This window comes from Phoenix dactylifera, chromosome 1 (genome assembly GCF_051530095.1).
Source record: "Phoenix dactylifera cultivar Ajwa chromosome 1, Ajwa_hap1_PhDact_Kaust_v1.1, whole genome shotgun sequence".
Taxonomy (NCBI): Eukaryota; Viridiplantae; Streptophyta; class Magnoliopsida; order Arecales; family Arecaceae; genus Phoenix; species Phoenix dactylifera.
The window spans coordinates 64,387,878-64,406,136 of NC_143190.1; the positions used below are offsets into that span (position 1 = coordinate 64,387,878).

Here is an 18,259-nt window from a genome sequence, read left to right on the forward strand (position 1 = left end):
CTTCTCGTAAGAGGACTAGTACTGTATGGAATGAATTTGATAGAGTTATGGTTGAGGGAGTCTGGAAAGCTAAATGTAAAAAATGTGCCAAACTTTATAGTTGTAGTAGTAGTGGGGGAACAGGGCATTTAAAAAGACATCAAGAGAGTCATAGGATGCATGATTCTCATGCTCAAACTCAAAGTAGCCTTAATATACAAGGGGGATTACTTGTAGGTAATTTTGCATATAATCATGAAAATCAAAGAAAAACACTTGTAAAATGGATAGTTAAGGATGAATTACCTTTTAGTTTATGTGAATCTTTTAATTTTGAAGAATATGTTCAATTAAACCTACAACCTGCTTACAAAAGAACTAGTAGGCGTACATTTAGAAGAGTAGCTATGACCAATTTTTTAGCAATGAAACAAAATTTAATTGAAACACTTTCTACTTTAAATGTAAAAATTTCATTAACTTCTGATATTTGGTCAGCATCTGTAGGTAGTAATTCTTTTATTGCCATTACTGCTCATTATATTGATAATGATTGGCAATTAAATAAACGTATTCTTGCTTTTCGTGCTTTTGATTTTCCACATTCTGGGCAACAAATTTCAAATATAATTTATCAAACTGCATGTTCATATAATATTAATGATAAAATTATGTCTATTACTTTTGATAATGCATCTAATAATAATTCTGCTGTTGTATTATTAAGAGACTCATTGCATCCCATATTAGATGGAAATTTACTGCATATTAGATGTGCATGTCATATCTTAAATCTTTCTGTTCAAGCTGGCATGGGCATGATTCAAGATGTGATTTCAAAAATTAGAAATGCAGTTTCTTTTATTCATGCTTCTAGATCAAGACTTCAAGAATTTAAGGAATTATGCATAAATCATGGTAAACGTTTTAAAAAATTTAAACTTGATGTAATTACTCGTTGGAACTCCACATATAGCATGATACATGATGCATACCCATATAAAAATTTATTAAGTGCATATATTAATGATCGTGGATTAGGATTTACATTGACTGAAACTGATTGGAATAAAGGAAAAATTTTGGAAGATTTTTTGCTTAGTTTTTATAATGCTACCAATGTTCTTTCTGGTATTTATTACCCTACTTCATGTTCATTTTTACAACAAGCATATATAATTAGTCAAAAATTTGCAGAACATAGATATGATGATGTTTTAATGCCTATTATTCACCTAATGGAATCTAAATGGAATGAGTATTGGGACAGGATATGTCCTATGCATAACTTAGCTGCTGTATTTGATCCTAGAGTTAAATTAAATGGCGTGCTAATTTTACTTGATGCATACGCTGAAAATATGAATCAAGATGCTGAATCTGCTAAAGATGAGGTAAGACAACTTCTTTATGATATTTATGCTATATATGATGAAAAAATTCGTGGATCTAGAACACAAATACAAACCTCTATTCCTCCTTCTAGTAGTTCTCGTTCGTCATCTATTTTTTCATTCATTGCACAGAGAAGACACACACATGCTTCAAGTTCCTCTTCATCTTCTTCATCTTTAAGTAGTGAACTAGAATTTTATTTACGAAATGATCTTCAGTCTGCATATGATGAAAATCAAATAGAGAATCTAGATGTATTATCTTGGTGGAAGAGTGTTAGAAATCAATATCCTGTTATGTCTGCAATTGCACGCGATATTTTAGCTGTGCCGATGTCCACGGTAGCATCGGAATCCGCTTTTAGTGCAGGTCGGCGTGTTCTTGACGAAAAGAGAAGTAGGATGACGGGCGAAACGGTGGAGATGCTTCTCTGCTTCAAGGATTGGCTGGATGCTGAGGCAAGACTTCAAGATAAAGGTGGACATAATACAACATCCTCTGATGATGATGATACAAACACTACTGAAGACTGAAGACTGAAGACTGAAGACTGAAGAGTGAATACTGATTCACTGAATCACTGATGATTAGTAAGATTTCTTAATTTTTTATAATTGTACATTTTTATTGTATTCTGGAGGTCAGACCAAGGTCCAAACCTCGGCCCTTTCTTAGTTTCTTATTGTATTCTAGAATCTAGAGGTCAGACCAAGGTCCAAACCTCCCTTCATGTACCATTTTGATTGAAATTAATAAACTGGTAGGGGTCTATGCCAAACCCCCCACCATTAAGGTGGCTTTATATTCATAAATCAAGATTTCTTAGTGTTCATAATTTATTAATGTATTAAAAAAATTTTATCGGGCCGAGCCGGGCCCAGGCCCGGACCGTGCCAGGCCCGCGTGCCAGCCCGGCCCAGGCCCTTATGGGCCGTGCCGTGCTGGCACGCGGGCCGTGCCGTGCTTGGCCCGCGTGCCTAGACCGGGCCGTGCCGGCCCAGGCCCGAAGCGGGCCGTGCCTGGCACGGCCCGCTGGCCAGGATTCGCTAGCCCAGCACGGCCCTATCAAAGGGGCCGTGCCAGGCACGGCCCGTCACTGTAGCTGGCGGGCCGTGCCAGGCACGGCCCGCTTCGTGCCGTGCCGTGCCGGGCCGTGGGCGGCCCGGCCCAGTGCCCATCTCTAGTTTGGACCCCGGGTGGTGGGGTTTGGGACCTTTGAACGGTGGATAGATGCGTGTCCTTTCCGTAGATTTTATTTGGTGTGGGTCGCACGCGGGGGCATTGCTCGTGCTATCGCGGTGGATCCGCAGCGATAAAGAATGATATTGATGGTTGACGGTTATATGTTTGAACCATAATTTGCCTTGAAAATGGATCCAAATCTAAATTTTTCGAAGTTCACATCATGAGTGCATAGAAGTTTGGTTGACCGTTTTTTGAGAATGTATTCGTTATAGTGTTACTTTCTTAAGTTTTGGGTTCACAAATTTAGGGATCGTTCGGTTCCTTTCAATTAGAAACTGGCTGCAATAAAAGATGTTGCGTGAAGCTGGAATTGCATTGTTTGAGTACGATGCACCGTCACTTCTTTTGTTTGTTGTAGCAGCTGGGAACTGCAAGCATGTAGGACCTATTCGGTCGGAATATCTAAAAGAAGTGTCGTCACCATTTCAGAAGGGTATAAAGTACCCCCACGCCAACACATATCCTCAATCTAAATATATTAGTACAATAAGAATATATATATATATATATATATATATCAAAATAAAAGATATTAATAATAATTTAATAGAAATCGCAATTAATTTGTAGATTAAAAAGAAATAAATCTAAATAATTATTTTAAATAATGGAAACAGTACAAGATGCCTCATGGTTATTCTTTCTCTAAAACAATGTAAATAGGTTTTTATTTGGTGCAAGCACTGAGGAAGCATACAAATGTTGTGTAGTCGGAGACCGAAAGCATCATTCTGAGTGGAAGGGGCCGAAAGTATTCGACCAGCCACTTCTAAAAAACATCCGAATGTTATTGAGAGAGTGTGATGCCTTTTAGATTGTCCATGTACTATGAATGGCAAATAAAACTGCTGATTGGATCGTTTTTTTTGCTGCTTACCATTTTAGAGAGATTCTCTAGATCTGTTTTGTATCTGTCCCTCTATCTCTATGAAATATTTTATTTTTTGATTCATATGGCAATGCTTATATGAGACTGATGTGAGATGTACCAAAAAAAAAAAAAAACAGACAAATGTGTAGTCGGGCTGCAAGGAGGAAGTTGTCGAAGGCAGCATGGGTGTGGCCATGCTGGGCAAAGGTGATTAGAAAAACACACCGAGGTTCCTTTCGGGCATTTCATCAGGCACTGGTGGGGATGGTCGAGGCTGCATTTCTAGTAGGGCGAGTTGAGGAGCTGCCAAACGAAGGGTAAGGCATTGTAGCCGGACTTGAGGCAGCAGGCATAGACTTGGCAGCCAAGGTCGAGGAGGGTGGCGCTGCTGCAGATGCGGACGACACGAGAGCAGGTGAAGTCGTTGGATTAGCGCGGATTTTGGGCAAGGCTGTAGATGAGGACGGTCTTGGAGAGGACGTTGTTTTGGGCCATCTCGTCGATCAGTCGGCGGGCGTTCGGGAGGAGGGCGTACTTGGCGTGCGCATCAACAATGGCGGAGGCGATGAAGATGTCGGTGGGCTAAAAGGGGATTTTGAAGGCGAGGGTTTGGAGGAAGCGAGCAACGGAGGGGAGGGATCGCGCGGGCGGACCCTTGATGGAAGAGGGAGGGTGCGGTCGGAGAGCGGGCACGCCGTGGAGGAGCATGGAGCAAAAGGCGGAGCGGGCGTCGTCGGGAGATGAAAGGAAGCGGAAACGGGATGGGGACCCTCGCGATGGGTTGAAAGATCGTATATTATAATGGAATATAATATTATTATATTATATTATATATTATTTTTTATATTATTAATCGTATATTATATTACCAGTATTATAATAATATCATATATTATGATAATATGACTATTATTATTATAATAATAATATAAAATTATGATTGTAATAATATGTTATATTATGCTTATAATAAAATATAAAAAATATATTATATTATAATTATATTTTACTACAATCATATAATATATTATTAATTTATTATTATATTATATTTGTAGTATAATAATATATTGTGAAATTATTGATATAAGATATAATTATGAGATTTGTTGGTGCGTATTTTGGTCATAAAATTTTTTTATTAAAATCAAAACAGCTTTCCAACCTGGGATGGATGCACTTTTGGGAAGAAGCTTCAAAATAGAACTTTTTCCAAATAGATCTTTTCAGTTTTCTGATAAAGTCAAAATAACTTTCCGATTTTTTACCAAATACCACCATACCATCTAAAAACTTTGCCAAATGGAGTTGAAACCCATAGGCAAACTGATTCCAACATATAAGTCAAGCCACGACTAGTCAAACCAACCCATAACCAACCAATCCCAAAACGTAGCTAGCCAAATCCGAACCCTAGCAAACTCAAGACCAAGTCAAGGTTAATCTAAGCTCAAGTCATAGCCAACTGGAGCCTAAACCATGGTCACTAAGCTAAAGCAACAATATCCAATCCATATCAAAAACTCAAACCACCAGCCCAAGCGAAGACCATTCTATATAAAAGAATCTTCATATATTAGTCTCGCACCTCTATGCTTTTTATTATTCAATTTTAACCGACACTCCTTTATCCATTTCCACATTTATCACTATTCACGCCATCTAAGTAGCATGACATCCAACTCTTCATTTGTCCTTTTTCATACACTCTCTTATCCTATTGGTAAGAGCTTTAACCTTAACCTCAACCTTAGATCTTTATGAACTTAATAAACACTCACCACCTCATCCTCACTCCTTATTTCAAAGAAACAAATCTTAGCCACATAATTTCTTAAGTTGTTATAATCATCTTGTGGTCATCCCTACACCTCCCAACCTCTAAGCTTACCTCTTTGGGTAAGCATAAGAAATTTTGACCATCTCATCCATGTTCTTCATTTTACATGATAAAATCCTACCAAATTTGTTACAAAATTTTACAGTATCAAATCCATTTTTTAAAAAAAATACATAAAAACCATTCTCATTAATATTGCATTAGCATCTGTTGTTGGATCACAATTGGTATAGGCTTTAGAGATAATGTGATAATGCTCCAAATAATGTTGTGTTTAGCTCAACTCTCCCATTCTTGGCATTTGTACCACTATTTAACATGAAAAGGATGCTTGGTTAATGCACAACTTGTTTCTATATTCATTTGGCTATAATTTTTTGAATTTTTTTTATTGAGAATATTTTTGTTCATAAGAAAATGAGAGGCATTTATAATAGTTTTATACCTAAGACTAGTTACCACGATTTCTTTTTAAATATTTAATATTTATAGCTATCTTTTATTTTAAGAGAAAAGGAAAAGGAGACCATCCATATCATGATTAATCAAACTTAAATGCAAAGATGCATCATCCAAAATTTGAGCCCTAAATATTCGATTGCTAAGAAGAGACCTACGATGATTAGGACAAGTCCTAGTTCATTGATATAAATAATTTTGCAATATATTTATATTTGTCCGTCATATAATAATTTTATACTAATACATGTAATACTTAGGCTTTGGAGTCTTCTACTCCCTCAAGTGCTTTTAGGTGGCTTCAATTTTTTTTTTCAATTTTTAGTATAACGGCGATTTACCTTAAATGTACATAAATATATTTAAAAACATTAAAAAAAAAAGTTGACGAAAGGAAGAATGAAGAGCCTCAAAACTATTTTTTTTAAAAGAAAAACACCTGCCCGGTGAGCAGCACATCAGACTATCCAATCAGCATTCGTTTTTCTATAAGGGCTCGTTTGGTTCGCTGGAAAAGAAGGGGGGAAAGTGTGGTCAACGGGAAAGTAATGAAATACCTCTTGTTTGGTTGGAGTTTTCAAAGGAGAGAGATGGGAAAGTTGTATTCCCATGGGAATATGATTCCCACATTTCATGGGAAAGTCTTTCCCATGAGAAACATGGGAAAGTTACTTTCCCATGAGGTGGGAATCACTTATTTTTTATTTTTTTCCAAAAAGAACCTTTAGCATTAAAGAAGCATTAAAGAGGCATTAAAGACCTAATTTTTATTAAGGGCATAATAGGAATTATACATAACTTTTCTAGGAAAGTTGATGGTCAACCAAACATAAGCACTTTAGAAATTTGTCACTTTCCTATGGTTAACCAAACATGCCAAAAGTACTTTCCTAGGTATTCTCTTTCTAGGAATCTGATTCCCAGAAATCATATTCTTAGGAGGGAAAATACTTCCCGCGAACCAAACGAGCCGGTTCGGAAAAAAAACCAAATCCTCCCACGAGCCTGCAGATATACCAAGCAGCGGGTGGACAAACTAAACGCGCTTTCTTCTCCGTCTCCGCCCGAACAAAATCGTACCAACGATGGGCAGCTCCCCGGAAGCCGTCCCGCCGGGGTGGGAAAATATCGTTCTCCCGGCACCACCCGCGTCCTCTGCCCCTCCTCCGCCGCCGCCTCCGGGTCAGCTCCCCCCTCCCTCCAATTCCATATCCTTCCTCCAAAACAATATATAGTTGCTGTTTTTATAATTTCGAGAGGAAGCCAAGGAATATGATGATCGCCGGTTTTCGCCATGGTCTAGGTTTTCTGATTATCGATTTTGCGTTCTTGGATCCTACCGCATGTGCATGCTGGGATAATTCAGTTTTACCACCACGCAGAATTTGTTTCACCCGAAGAACGTGCTCGACGAAATCTCTGAGAGAAATTGAAAGTAGAGTAGCTAATTGATATGCATAAGGCCATGTAAAGTGCGCCCAAGGATATTGTGGTCATATCCACACTTTTGATGGCTTGTTTTATTGGTTCATTACCGTGATGGCATTCTTGAAAACACATTATAGGAAATTCGACATATTATAGGAAGACGAGATGGGAGGGGGGAAAAACCCCCTCTTTTGGGAATGTTCTACAACTGGCTATCGACAGAATATCAACTGTTCACAAGTCATTGTCCGCTTCATGGTCAAGGTGACATCAACTAGTTGAAGAGGGAACAAAAGGATTGGTTTATAGGGATTGCTTTCATCTTTCAGGCACAGTTTATAAGTCAAGAACCCTAAATTGGAGAACGGTCCTCATATTTTAAGTTGTGATTTTATTCAGTACATATCATGCAGCTATGCTTTGAACTGGGCAAGGACTTCCTTGCTTCACTCATTGCTCCTAACATAATTATATACCATGGGCAACATGGGCGATAAACCCTATGCCATGCTGTTATTGTATATAAGATGGCTTGCTGGTGGATTTTCTCATGAATCTCATGCATATGTTGTTACATTGTACTAGTGCTTTAAATTTATGTTGCCATGTTTGCTGTTATTCCAACCCTTCCATCATTGATTAGAAATTTGTGCGATAACTTTAAGACTTAGGTCCTTGTTGTAACTTCTGGATATTGAGTTGACAAACGTTTCTAAAAATATAATTATTCATGGTAATTTGCCGTTCCTTACCTCTTTTAGTTGTTTCTCAACTTTGGATGTTGTTATAACTTGATGCAGAAATGGGCCAAATGGTCTGCGGAAGTTGTCGTGAACTACTTTCATATCCAAGAGGTGCTGCTTATGTTCAGTGCCCATGCTGTAAGACAGTAAATTTTGTGTTAGAAGGTTTGTTTTCAAATTTATCCTTTGGCAGCAAATGTTAGCTGAAATTGAGCACAGCTCTGATGTCTTTGCTGTTTTGTTTTCACTGAGCCATCTTCTCTTGTACACAACCAACTATATATCTGTTTCTATTTTCTGTCATCTGATTCTGATTTTTTTTTAAAGTAAAAACTTTTTTTTTATTCATATACTATTCCCGGATCTATAATCATATATATTATACATTTTCTTGCAGTTGCCACATCTTGCATTTTTTTGATATGAAAACCACAAGCCTTGCTGTAGACAAATATAAATCTGTTTTTTTAAATTACAACATAAATTCAAAATTTGCCAGTGTGTCATTTGTATTTTGCTTCTATGTTATTTTCCAGATTCTTGTACTTAATTATTCTTTTCAGCTTCCTGAAAGTTTCCTTCTTTTTTGTCATTGTGGAAAGGAACATTTTAATGCATGCCAGACCATCAACTTGTGTTTAACAAAGTTCTAATGAAATGCGTACATATTGTGGTATCTTTTTGTGCACAAGCAGTACATTTATTGCCTTATGACAAGAAAAAGCAATGCAGCCTTCAAAACAGAGTGACAAGATCTGCTAAATTCTTGAAAATTTCTACTATTGACAATTATTTTTCTTTCTTTATTTTTTTTTCAAAGGAAATGTTTAGTCCCACAAGTTTATTTAGTGATAGTTGATCTGGGGAACGCATCAACCTATTATGTACTTAACATTGCCAAAAATAGCTGGGCAATATTTCATGCTTCTTGTTATCTTTCCTGCTCTGCTATTGATATGTCCATTTATATCTTTTGAACATTGGCATATTTGCCCAATCAGGATCATTTCTTCGCATTTTTTTTTATATATTTTTTTCATGTTTTACTTTTTTACTTACGTCCAATGCATCACTATTCTTTCTTCTACTTTTCATATAATTTACTCCAGATTTCATCATTTCCATTTGTCTTCTTTTTTTCCTTTTGCCCCTCAAATATTACAGATATATTATTATTCAACAAATTGAATATCTTAAAACAAAATATGGGTTCACTATGTTGCTCCCCAAAGTTTACTTGCACCAGAGTTCAATTTGCACCAAATTTTATTGTCAATCTGTGTTGTTTATAGGAAGCAAAAGCACTTTATAGGATTCTTTGCTCTTTCTTGCTTCTACATTAGTATTTAGATATTTGTTCTGCTGCTAGTGTAGCCTTCATGCAGTTAACTTCTCATAAGATTTTTTTGTAGGAAGCATTTCTTACGTCTGCATCAGTATTTAGATAATTTTTTCTGCTGCTAGTGTAGTCTTCATGCAATTAACTTCTCATAACATTTGTTTGTGGGAAGCAAAAGCACTTTATAGGGTTTGCTTGCTCTTTCTTGCATCATATATAGATATTTGTTCTGCTTCTATTGTGGCCTTTATGTAAATAAGTTCTCAAAGAATCTTTGTAATCCTTGTGTTTTTCACCCTATTACGACTAGCAAGATTTTCTTTGTATTTTTTATGCTCTCCCTATTTGATCAGCTTGCCATCTGCTAGATGTTGTGATCCTTTTTGTTTGTTTTCTTAAGAAAATAATAATCTTCCAAGATGTAATTGGAAAAAAAAATAAATCTTGTTCTTCTTATGCCTCATTAGGTCCATTTACTTCTTAACAAGCTTCCATTTATTTCTTGTCATGTTAGCTGCCTTTTTAAATACTCTTTCAGCATTAATTACATAGAGATACTTGAAGGTCAGCTTCATCATCGACTCATATGCTGTCTATCGCTGATATTGCCTATCTAGGTTGACCCATTTTAACTTACAGTGGTCTCACCACAACCACCTGGGACTTTTAGTTCTGATTTTTTTGGTCTCTCGTACTATTGCTGGTGGCCTTAGTGAAAAGTCATTTATCTTATTCACCATAAGCTGTCTCAGAGCGAGTGACTGAACAAGCTCTCCCATGCTTTCTGTTGGTGTCTAGTTTCTTTGGAAGATATGGTTCTATCGCGTGGTCTGTAATGTGAAGAACTACTGTTGGTTTCTTGACTGGTACAACCTGTACAAGGTTCGCCTTATTGCTTTTGAATGCATACAGAAGCATGGCATGCGAGGCCTGTTGTGTTGTGATGGATGTTAATGATCCGTGCTTGTGCAGCTGTCTTAGATTTTCCTTCTCAAGCAACAGCCACATCTGATGGTTGTCTTTTTATACTGCAGCAAGACATCTTTGTTCAACCTTTGCATCTTCTTCCCTGTGATGTTTCCATTTTTGCTCCACATGGTCATAATTTGGCAGACTTTTTTTTTTAGAGAATTGCTATAACTATTCTGATTATCTAGCCTCTTTGATAAGGTCATGATTAAGTGATCTTTTTATTAAAAAAAAAATCTTGTACCTTGGTTTGTACTTTATTTTGATAGCACGATCTCATGATAGCCATGCTTAATTATTTTTAAAAAAAAATCTTGTACCTTGGTTTGTACTTTATTTTGATAGCACGATCTCATGATAGCCATGCTTAATTATTTTTCCTTATACAGTCACAACTTTACCAGATTTTGATCAGCCATAAGAATGCCTGCTCCACTACATAAGATATTCCACCTCAGTTGGAACTTACTTTAGTGTCCAGGTTTGCTTTAGCATTTATTTGATTTGTAGCACTTATATTTAGGTCCATAGTACTTCTATCAAGATCTGTATGCAGCTACATGGGCTTCCCATCCACTAGCTACCTTTCTTAATCTTGCCATATATGACTGTAGGCAAGCTTCACAGGATTGTCTTGAAAGACTTAATTATATGATTCTTGATGCTGGATATATATGAGGGTGAAATATGAGATCTGCCATGCCAATAGGTTCTCTCATGGTTCTGTCATTCAATATATGGGGTGCAAGGTCTCTCATGGTTCTGTCATTCAATATATGGGATGCAATGAGAAGATTGATGCATGAAGCATGTCAATTGAGTATTCTAGTACTATTTCAAATTTTTACTTATAATATTTGAATTCATGCATTTTATGGCATGTCAGCCTCTATGCTTCGTATTTAACCAAAGGAACTCTGCTCAACAAAACATGCATTTGATCTTGCTGTTCAAGCTTGCTACATTGCTGTCTGGAATTGGTGGCACTAGGATTATATTAGTGTTCAATTGTCTAACGAACACACCCGGTATTTCATCGTGTTTTTGAATTTTTTTGCTACAAGTTTATGCAATTTTGGCAATTTTTCTTGTGAAAATAACTAAGCGTCATTTCTAATTTTTCTTCTTAGTATATATTGCACAATGAACCTGCTGATAATATGATGTTGAGATCATTTAAAAGTAGTAGATATAATCCCTGAATTCTATTTCTACATAATTCCTTTGATTCATTGATGATATTTCTTCTGTAGCTCATCAGGTTGGTAATGTGAAGTGTGGGAAATGTTCCGTGTTACTGATGTACCCTTATGGAGCTCCATCTGTTAGATGTTCTTCTTGTAGTTTTGTGACTAAAATTGGGGTGAGTAATTTATAAATTCAGATTACATATATTACTTTTCTTGTATGGGGATATCTTTGCTTGTTTTAGCATCCGAGTGGTAGAAGATGGCAGAATCCATTTACAAGCATTAATTATCTCATTGCAAATGGTTTTTGCATGTGCTTGATCCATAAACTTTCATATTAATTGAAGAAATTTCTTTATTCATCTTATAAAACGTCGAACTCCTTTATAACTAAGTTCTTGATATGAATAAATGTGCATTGAAGACTTAAGAAAGCTCTATAAGCAGGGCGCTCAGATTTGTGCTGATGAATGGAGAAAGACGAGAAAACTTTTGGAATAGCATGACTTGATTGAGTTGTCAACATTTGGGGCAAATGGTTGGCAAATGAAGAGCCATAAAGCCACCGCTTAAGAGTTGGCGAGAAAAAGAATACCAAGATATTCTAGGCAATTTAATGGATACCAGAACAAAATATGAAGAATGAAGGAGGTTTGTCTCAGTGACACTTGTTTGGATGGATCACTCACGAATATTCAGTTGAAAGATGTTCAAACAGTGGCTGATTTTGTGCACAATATTTTCAGTGCTTTTCCTGTAAGGAAAAAAAATATGCCATTGTGCTTCATAAGATATGTAGAATGGGCACCGATAGCCATATTTTCCTCTGTTCTAAAATCCTTATTTTGAGTTTGTTGCCTTTGCTGAAGTAATGCTGGTCTCTTGCCTAGAAGAAAAATGCGGAGGAGCTGGAGGGTTGATAATAGGCTTACAACCAATCATAAAAAGTACATCAAACTACGAAACGAACCCTGATTTGATAGAAAAACTTACAACAGCATCACAATTATACCTTGTCAGGAATGTTTGGTGAATGAGGGTTCGTAATGCTAACCTAGAAGGATGATTCATAAGCCATTGTTGAAAAAATGGAAGACAGTCCGGAGTGCCTTGATTGTGGTATCATCTTTGAGGAAGTGAAGGTGTAATTGAGGTTGTACATGAATGCTCAAATAATAACCAAGGTAGTGTATTTCTTTGTTTATCTGTTATGGTGCCAGATTTTATATTTACAATGATCGTCTTTTGTTTTGGTGTAACTGCATGTGTACATAAGTGATGTATCAGGGCAACTCGTGTGATTGGATTTTCAGTTAATTATATTTGAATGCATGGAATCTAAATCAGGGACATGGAATGTTCTACAGGCGCACAATATTCGGCCTCCCGTCTCAGTGCAGCAGGGCCAACCTCCCCCACCTCAAAGTCCTGTTCAATAGACGTAGTTCTTCCAATCTGGTATCTATTCTCTACTAAAGGGCTTGGTAGCATTTTTTGGTCAAACAAGTGGCTTGATAGGATTATGTACCTTGAAAATGATAATCAAATTATTTAGTGAATTATCAATTTATTGATAGTTAGATATCATTGTTGTGTAAGCCTGAATAATCCTGTTTTTGTCTGATATGTGGACTTAATGCTGTTACCCCTCCCATGCTCCTCCCAAGTTGGGACTCAGGAAATTTTGTATATTCATATAAATTATGTAGCAGATAATATTATCTGTGTTGCCTAATGTCAACACATTAGGAACCTATGCTATGTAATCTTCTGATCTTCAATGAATATTTATCGAGTGAGGTTTCAAGAACAGAGTCAAGACATACGCTTTTCTCTTCCCACATTTTCTTTTTGATTCTTTTTTTTTTTTTGGTTCTAAAAGGGGTGCATCACATAAGATTGCATTTATCACAGTCATCAGTGCTGCCTCTGCAGTAATTAACTATCCATGTTTTGTTTGCTCAAAAAACTTCTCTGTTTTGTCTCACATGTATTATGCGTGCCTAGCACCGGTCATGGAATAATTATCGCTTCTAAAATGGAAGCGGTCTCATCCTAGATGTGTGTTCTGGAATTTAAGTTTGCTGAGTTGAGAGTAAGTCTTGAGATTGATACTGTCCCAAGGACAACTGAATTCACTTCATAAAGGCTACTAACGTGTTGTTACACTGGTTGTAACTAAACCTCATCCATCCAAAATCAGCGGGTGCAGCTGCTTGGTCCTCACTTTCTATTGTTCCATGGATCAGTCGCTTCCTACAAAGTCTCATAAAGGACAGAAGCGGATTGTGAAAATAAAATTATTACCCCACATTAATTGGCTTCGCCGATTAACTGGCCTGTCCGGGTGCTTCGTTAGATTGTTCCAGACACGGATTAATTGGCTTTACTGATTAACTGGCCTTGTTAGGATATGGATTGATAAGATTTTCCCGGCAGCGCTCCTGGGGTATTTCGACTCTAAAATTACAACAAAAAGAAGTGGCACTTAAAAAAAAAAAAAATCCGACGCTTTTTAATGCATATACTAACGCTTATAAGCGTCGGTATTTTTATTGCCGATACTTTTTAAAGCGTGACAAAAGCATCAGCAATATGAGCATGAAAATTTTATTTGCTAGATGTTTTGAAAAGCATCGGCAATAGTGGTAGTTTTACTAATGCTTTTAAGCGTCCGCAATACTAATTCTAGTGACGCTCTAAATTGTCGTTAGAGTTATTCTTTTGTAAAAAAAAATATTTAAAAAGCCTAATTAAATTTTTTAGGGGCCAAAAAAAATCCTGAATCTAGCTGGAGAGAGAGATTAACAGGCATTTTAATCTCTGCCGAAAATAAATTTGACAAACTTAATAAAAAAAACTCCAATTTTTAATTTTCTTCTTCATTATTAGTTCCTTGTGATTCTTCTTCTAATAGCACAAGATAGATAACTTCAAAAAGTTAAAAAAAAAAAAAGACAAAAAGAATAGCAGAAGAAGAACAACATATGCCCAATTTATATGATGTTTCTTTTACAAATTACAATAGGAAGCATATTACAACAGATGCCCAATTTACATGATGTTTCTTTTTCTTCTGTCAAATTATCTTTTTCAATAGGAATAACACATGAAGCATATTTCCAAGTTACAAATTACAAATTACAATAGAAATAAATTGACACGAAGCATTTCTAACCCTAACCCCAACCTCAATTCCAAACTCCACTTCGATTCCATTTTCTCTTCTCGCTCTCGTGTCAGTGGCGGCCGCTTCTGCACCATCCTGGAGCCGCCATGAGGTTCCGGGGCCCGCGGCCACATGGCGATCCGCCTCCTTCCACGGCTTGGCACAGGGGGCCTCTGATCGGGCAACGTCGATGCAGCTATCGGAGAGCCATCCAAAGCTCCCTCAGAGGCTGAAGATCGACAGAGCATGGGGGTCGGTGCTTGTGGTGATGTCGCCAGAGAACACGATGGCAAATTTGGTCCAGCCGGCAGTGAAGACATACGCCAAGCAGGGATCTTCAAAGCGGCGGATCTGGTGTCCCACGCCAAGCAGAGTTCTTCAGAGTGGCGGATCTGGTCCGGGCGGCGGATTTGCTTCCCTACACGGATCCCTTCGATGTTCTTCAAAGCATGAGGCCATCGATGGTACTCACTCCCTCCTCTCTCTTTGACCAGTGCTAGGGTTTCCATCGCCTTGGTCTGGGCGTTTTATAGGGGGACTTGGCCTCCAATGACCCAGTTAAGCGTCGTCTTAGGTCACTTGGACCATTGGATTCTGATGATGCTTTTAAGCATCGTCTGGCCCAAACCTTAAGCGAGATTTAAGAGAAAAGTTAGTGTTAGGGAGAAGAGGGGGGGGGGGGGGGGGGGGGTGTTTAGTGAGTAGGATTCCGATGACGTGTTTAAGCATCTTCTGCTCTTTTCCTTCCTTAGCCTCCTACGATGCTTCTATGCATCATCTTACAATTTGCTTTGGACAACACTAATAAGCATCGTCTTAATTTCATCCTTAAGAGGGTGCTCTAAAAGGTGTGAGTGGTATTTTGGCTTCCGATGATGTTTATAAGCATTGTCGAAGGCCAAAGCGTGGTGGTAGGTGGTTTCGGCTTCGGGTGGTTCTATATACACCCCCCCTATTGCTCAGGACACCCCCCAAAAATTAAAAAAAAATTAAATACTCTCTACACCCCCCCATTTGCTAAGGACACCCCTAAAAAATTAAAAATTCCTAAATTACCCCCCACCCTCCCCACCCCCTCACCTAAATTGCTCTTTACACCCCCCAAACCCCCCCCACCCCGCTCTTCCCCTCCAAAACACCCGCCGGCTTCTCCCTTCCGCCCAAAAAACCTCGCCTCAAGCACCTCGCCGGCGGCCAAACCCCCTCCGTCTCCCTTTGAACTGTTCCGCCCAAAGCACCTCGCCAACGCCCAAAACCCCCCCGTTCCCCCTTCTCCCTCTCGTCGCCGGCATTCTTCCGATCTCCGACCACCTCGCGGGCTTCTCCCGGAACCACCTCCCCGGCCATCTCCCGAGCAACGAGCACCTCGCCGGCGCCTCCACGACCACCTCGAGGTAGCTCCCCCCCCCCCCCCCCCCCCCCGCCTCCCCAAATCGTTCGGCACTGGTTCTTTGAACCAGTGCCTTCGGTTCGGCCCCATGGGGCCGACCCGCTGCAATTGGGTCGGCCCCATGGGGCCGACCAAAATACATTGGTTCGGCCCCATGGGGCCGACCCAATGTATCTTGGTCCCCATGGGGCCGAATCCAATTTTTTTTTTTTTTTTTCTGTTGCTAGACTAAGGATTATTTTTATTCCCAAATTTTAGCCTAAATCACGTCCTTAGGGTGAATTGGATACCCAACATCAAGGACAAGTTTTTCATTACTAGATTAGATAGTAATTTGAGAAGTAGGGACAAAAACTAAAAACAAAAACTAAGAACTGCGGCATAGTTTTAGGTAAAGTCTATTATTGAGTTATGTCTTGAGTTTACGAGTCGTATACTTTTGAATTATCATTTATGTATGCAATTGAAGTAACATTGAATTATTTATCACAAAACCCAATCATGTAGATTCCAAGAAGTAACTTGTTTCTTTTTTGGCTTGTTTTATCATTTATCATTTATGTATGCAATTGAATTATTTTCTTTGATATAGCCTAACATTGAATTTCTATATTTTCAGACATGGATCCCGGTCCCTCCAGAGTTAAGACCTACGGCGTCAGCTAGGAGACGTCGTGCTAGGATTGCTTCTCCCGAGCCTGCTCATATGCCATCGCCCTCTCCTGAGTCAGAGCATGATGATATGCCCGCTAGGGGCGAAGACGATGAGTCCGTTGGACCATGTCCAGGAGGTCCAGAGGATGAGTCCGTCCTGATCAGTTTCAGAACGCATATAGCAGCTTCCATCTGAAGGCAACAGGTATTGTTTATTTGTTATAGCATTATATTTTGTTTATTGATGTTTTATAAAGTAGTAGTAATTATACATTTATATTACAGGAACGGGCTCCACTAAAGTGCATGAACCATACTGCCAAGGTTGGTGAATGGAAGTGGTGGTCTTCAAACCAACCAAATACCAGGTTCAAAGCACTATTGAGGCAGTCGGGCCTCATAGAGTTAGTACAGTGCTCTTATCGATTCACCGATAAGATTCTGATTTCGGGCTTCGTAGAGAGATGGCAGCCCGAGACGAACACCTTCCATATACCATTTGGCGAGATCACTATCACGTTGGATGATGTATCCGCCATTTTAGGGATTCCTGTCGCAGGTGCCTCAGTAGCAGTTTCTCCTGAGAGGATGAGTGATCGGGATGCTGAGGAGCTACTTGTGGAGTTGTTGGGGGTGTCAGCTGGAGACGCGCGTCAGGAGGTACTGTCATCGCGCGGTCAGTCTGTGAGGATGGAGTGGCTGAGGACTCAGTTTCACTCTGTATCTGATAGAGACAGCCAGCAGAGGATAGAGTGTGCAGCACGAGCCTATTTATTATTTTTGTTAGGCTGCACACTCTTTGCTGATAAGAGTGGGACCAGGGTGCCTATAGCGTATCTGTGTTTACTGCGGGATCTGGATAGGGTGAGCACATATGCCTGGGGTACAGCTGCCTTAGCATATTTGTATCGGCAGTTGGGGATTGCGTCGAGGTCATCAGTGAGACAGATCAGTGGTTATATGACGCTTCTGCAGGCATGGATTTATGAGCATTTTCCAGCACTCAGTCCTCACCCGTCGCTTGAGTATACTGATGCCAGTCCCCGCGTGCACCGCTGGATGCCCGGTACTCCATCCCGTACCACGATGGACCATTTAGTGGTTCTACGTGAGTCATTGGACCTTTTGAGCATCGATGAGGTACGTATCATATTACCATTTGCTTGTGTTTGTCAGTACTTTTAATATGCGATATAGTATAAAACTGAAATGGACCTTTTGTTTTGCAGGTTATTTAGGATCCCCATCATCGGCTTCGGGGAGATCGCCCATATGTTGATATCGCATTTTTTAGTGGCTCCATCAAGTGCCTTGATATCGTAGAACCCTATCATCCAGAAAGGGTTCTTAGACAGTTTGGTCGTATTCAGACCATCCTTCGAGCGCCACTAGCCCCTACGCGAGCCAACAGAGGTTCCACAGCAGGCTCGTACCGGATACATTACTCCTATATGGATCAGCTTTGGGAGCGGTGGGAGGACCACGTGCTGAGCCAGGCGAGCAGGAGCCACCCAGTTACCCGGCCATCAGACAGCGTACCGGGATACATGGAGTGGTATCTCCGTATCACGCACGTTGCAGTTCAGCC

The 18,259-nt window shown here is 39.1% G+C and overlaps 1 protein-coding gene across 2 annotated transcripts; it reads left to right on the top strand.

The window, feature by feature from the left end:
- The first annotated feature begins 6,769 nt into the window (after positions 1-6,769).
- Positions 6,770-13,268, top strand: LOC103696358 (protein LOL5). Of its 2 annotated transcripts, none has more exons than XM_008777955.6 (4): positions 6,770-6,971; positions 8,018-8,125; positions 11,522-11,631; positions 12,826-13,268. In XM_008777955.6, the coding sequence occupies exons 1-4, from the start codon at positions 6,875-6,877 to the stop codon at positions 12,895-12,897; spliced, it is 387 nt and encodes a 128-aa protein (XP_008776177.2). In that variant the 5' UTR covers positions 6,770-6,874; the 3' UTR covers positions 12,898-13,268. The 2 variants fall into 2 exon arrangements, with proteins under 2 accessions (XP_008776177.2, XP_088565645.2); XM_088709519.2 differs by lacking the exon at positions 12,826-13,268 and adding an exon at positions 11,906-12,092.
- The last annotated feature ends 4,991 nt before the right edge of the window (positions 13,269-18,259 follow it).

Bases quoted from the DNA above. Each gene is read 5' to 3' on its own strand.
- LOC103696358 (XM_008777955.6), top strand. From the start codon at position 6,875: ATGGGCAGCTCCCCGGAAGCCGTCCCGCCGGGGTGGGAAAATATCGTT. The intron at 6,972-8,017 runs GTCAGCTCCCCC...AACTTGATGCAG, and splicing joins TCCTCCGCCGCCGCCTCCGG to AAATGGGCCAAATGGTCTGC. The intron at 8,126-11,521 runs GTTTGTTTTCAA...TTTCTTCTGTAG, and splicing joins AGTAAATTTTGTGTTAGAAG to CTCATCAGGTTGGTAATGTG.